At 34.5% G+C, this 3982-nt stretch overlaps 1 protein-coding gene across 1 annotated transcript; it reads left to right on the top strand.

Annotated features, from left to right (window-relative positions):
• The first annotated feature begins 338 nt into the window (after positions 1-338).
• Positions 339-3722, top strand: LOC145036870 (Methylthiotransferase). The gene is made up of 3 exons (XM_078985394.1): positions 339-707; positions 1008-2065; positions 3097-3722. Exons 1-3 carry the CDS (start codon positions 412-414, stop codon positions 3603-3605), a joined length of 1863 nt encoding a protein of 620 aa, XP_078841520.1. The 5' UTR covers positions 339-411; the 3' UTR covers positions 3606-3722.
• The last annotated feature ends 260 nt before the right edge of the window (positions 3723-3982 follow it).

The raw sequence follows: 3982 nt of genomic DNA, 5'->3' as shown, positions 1-3982 counted from the left end.
TGATGGGCTCGACGTAACAGGGGATACAAATCACCATTTTTCAACCGGTTTGGACTTTGAAAGTTCCAGATCCTAGTTTTGATAAATACATTGTGTAAAAGTTCTCTTGTCCAAGAGAAAATTTGGTTATAATTAATGAATAAAGAACTATTTTAAGTCATAGAAAATATATCGTTATATTTTAAAATTTAGCAATTCAATAATACTTAAAAATGTCACCCCTTGTCATTTTATTTGTTAGGTTGTTAAAATTTAGATTTTGTCAAACAATCTATTAAGTGAAGTAGCGTCGGGTTGGGTCGGGTCGGGCCGGTCTATGACATATCCCTGCGGGCTGCGGATACGAGGGCTTACAGTTGCAGCCACGTTCTTCCCCTATCCAAACCTCACCGGAAAACACACTCGCTTTCCATGGCGGCATCTCTCTCATCTATCTCCGCCCTTCGCATCAAACTTCATAGACATTCCTTCAATCCCAGGATTATTTCCTCCTCCGCGTCTTCAAACCCCCAACAATTCTTCATTATTTCACCCCGTCTACCCCCAAAACGCCGTTTCATTAGGCCTTTCTCCCTCAAGTTATCAAGAAGTTTCTCAATTAACTCCATATTCAATGATGATAAGAAGAACAGTAACCCAAGCTTTCACCATTTCCTCGCCCAAGCTCAAGCCACTGCTCTCACTGCTTCCGATGCTACTGAAACCGAGTAAGTCTATATGGATTCCAATTTTTTCCGTTTCAATTTCGATTGACGATATTTACTTGTAACATAGTGAATGAATTTTGAACAATTCCATATAATTAGTTAATTACAACTCCTTACGTTCCTCCAAACATCTATTATGATACCTTCGAGATCAAAATTTGATATGGATTTTCTTAGAAATCAAACACAGTTTAGAATCCATATCAATTACGAAACTGAAAATTGAGATGTATGACAGTCGTAGTCAAAATGTAGCTTTCCTTTAGAACTCATATACTACTTGTCTTCTACTCTTTCTAGTGATGTTCCATCCTCTGAAGTCCTTCCAAGAGGTCGCATCTATCAGGAAACCTACGGATGCCAAATGAACGTCAACGACATGGAAATCGTCTTATCCGTGATGAAAAAAGCCGGATACGATGAAATTGTAACCGAACCTGAAAGTGCAGAGATCATCTTCATCAACACTTGTGCTATCAGAGATAACGCAGAACAAAGAGTATGGCAAAGACTCAACTACTTCTGGTTCTTAAAACGCCATTGGAAAAGCAATGTAGCCACAGGTCGCTCACATTCTCTACACCCCCCAAAAGTAGTAGTCCTCGGATGCATGGCAGAAAGGTTAAAAGACAAGATTCTAGATTCAGACAAAATGGTTGATGTTGTTTGTGGACCAGATGCTTACAGGGACTTACCACGTTTACTAGAAGAAGTTGAAAATGGTCAAAAAGGTATCAACACTCTTCTCTCTTTAGAAGAAACCTATGCTGACATCAGCCCTGTTCGAATCTCCAAAGACTCCATCTCTGCTTTTGTTTCTGTAATGAGAGGTTGCAACAACATGTGTTCTTTCTGCATCGTGCCATTTACAAGAGGTAGAGAAAGGTCAAGACCTGTTGAATCCATAGTCAAAGAAGTTGCAGAGCTTCAAAAGGAAGGAGTGAAAGAGGTGACACTTCTAGGTCAAAATGTCAACAGTTACAACGATGAAGGAGGTGATGAAGAAGAGATTGAAGGAGGGGTAAATTGGAAATTAAGTGATGGATTTTCTAGTAAGTGTAAGGTGAAGAAAGTAGGGTTGAGATTTGCTGATCTTTTGGATAGGCTTTCAATGGAGTTTCCTGAGATGAGGTTTAGGTACACTTCACCACACCCTAAAGATTTTCCAGATGAATTGTTATATATAATGAGGGATAGACATAATATCTGTAAAAATATTCATCTTCCTGCTCAATCTGGGAATAGTAATATGCTTGAAAGAATGAGAAGAGGGTATACAAGAGAAGCTTACTTAGAACTTGTGCACAAAATAAGGAGTATAATTCCTGATGTTGGGTTGACAAGTGATTTCATATGTGGTAAGAATCTTTAAACTTTTGTGTTTTTTGTTAATTCTTTTTGGCATTTTTTACTATTTTTGTGTTTTTCAAGGGTTAAAAGCAAGAATTAGCAATGTGTTTTCATTGATTTGTTTATTACGGCATTGTACTTTCATTTCTTGAAAGAATATTTCTATTGCTTGAAGTACAATGCTGTAATACAAAAAATGATGCATAAATAAAGGGTTTTATGCAGAAAAGTCCCATTATTTTGGGAAAATTTTTGATTAAGTTCTATTTTTTTTTTAAACAGAAAAGTCCCGATTATTTAATTTTACACGATAATTTGTCATTTCCTGTTAAAATAAAAATAAAGACTGGGCAAAATATTAATTAATCGGGACTTTTCTGTTCAAATTCTTTTTAGGACTTTATCAAAAAGAAAATCCCAAAATAATTGGACTTTTCTGCATAAAACCCCATCAATAAATGAAAGAATATTTTTATTTCTTGTATTTTGCCCTTTGTTTTAGGGTTAATATCATAAAAGACCTCATATATTGTTTTTTTTTTCTTGATTAAACCTCAACTTTTTTTTTTCCAATAGAACCCTCATCCTCTTATTTTTTCCGAAAAAAAACCCTCAACTTTTTGTTCTTTTTTCTGAAAAAGCCCTCACATTTGACAAACTTTTTCGTGAAAAACTGCTAAAAGGGCCAAATCGAAAAAAAATAAAAAAATGAACGATCTTTTTCAATAAAATAAATAAAGTTAAGGTTTAATCTGGAAAAAAAAAACCCCAATATATTAACCCTTTATTTTATTCAATTATCTTGAAGTTGACTAATTTTATTCTGCATGTGAAAAATCAAAAAAGTCCAATGCTATAATAGAAAGAAATGATAATATTATGTTACAAATTATAATAACACACAAATAAATAAAACACATTTCACCCTTTAATTTACGCTATTATCTTAAAGTTCTTTAATTTAATAATAAGAAATATAATTAATATGCTATAAATTATACAACACAAATAAATGAAAGTACATTGCTATTTCTTGTAGGGTTCTGTGATGAGACAGAGGAAGAACACAAAGACACTTTAACTCTAGTTAAGTCCGTGGGTTATGACATGGCATACATGTTTGCATATAGCATGAGAGAGAAAACTCATGCACATAGAAATTATTCCGATAATGTCCCTGAAGAAATCAAACAAAAAAGACTCACACAACTCATTGAAGCTTTTCGTGAAAGCACAGGTCAATGTTTTGACTCCCAAATTGGTAGTATTCAACTTGTGTTAGTTGAAGGACCAAATAAAAGAGCTCCTGAGACCGAGCTTATTGGGAAAAGTGATAGGGGCCATAGGGTAATTTTTGCAAACTTGGAGGTCCCGGATTGGGTGGAATGTCGTGGTGATAGGAATCCGAGAGTTGGGGATTTTGTAAAAGTTAGGGTTTTGAAATCTTCAAAGGCGTCTTTGTTTGGGGTTGCGATTGGGATTACTACAATGAGTGAGTTTTATAATGTGGGACAACAAGAAGGTGTTTTGTGTGGAGAAAGTAGTTGATATTTGAGTTACTTTTAATGATATTTATTTATTTATTTAGAGACAAAGTATAAATATGTAAGAAATTATATGAACATGCTTTCTTATTTTGGTTAAAGAGGTGCATGTTTTCTTAAAGTAAGCCACAATAGCCATATAGATGATAGAAGTAGAATGTCAACCCTAGGCATGGGTAATGAAATTTAAGCAATCAACATAGACTAATTAGGACCTTGGTTTAGGACTTGTTTCTTGTTGGTATTGTAGTCTTTACTTTTTTTCTTACAATGTCGTATTATGTTTGTATTTTCACTTAAGCCTCACACAATGTAAGCATATGTTTGGGTCTCGACACTTAATTATGTCTTTGATACCAACTTATAACACCCCACTTCGTA

The sequence above is a fragment of the Lactuca saligna genome, chromosome 3 (genome assembly GCF_052625555.1).
Source record: "Lactuca saligna cultivar CGN05327 chromosome 3, ASM5262555v1, whole genome shotgun sequence".
Lineage (NCBI taxonomy): Eukaryota > Viridiplantae > Streptophyta > Magnoliopsida > Asterales > Asteraceae > Lactuca > Lactuca saligna.
Note: the sequence above shows the minus strand (reverse complement) of the source record. Positions and strands in the feature narration are given on the sequence as shown.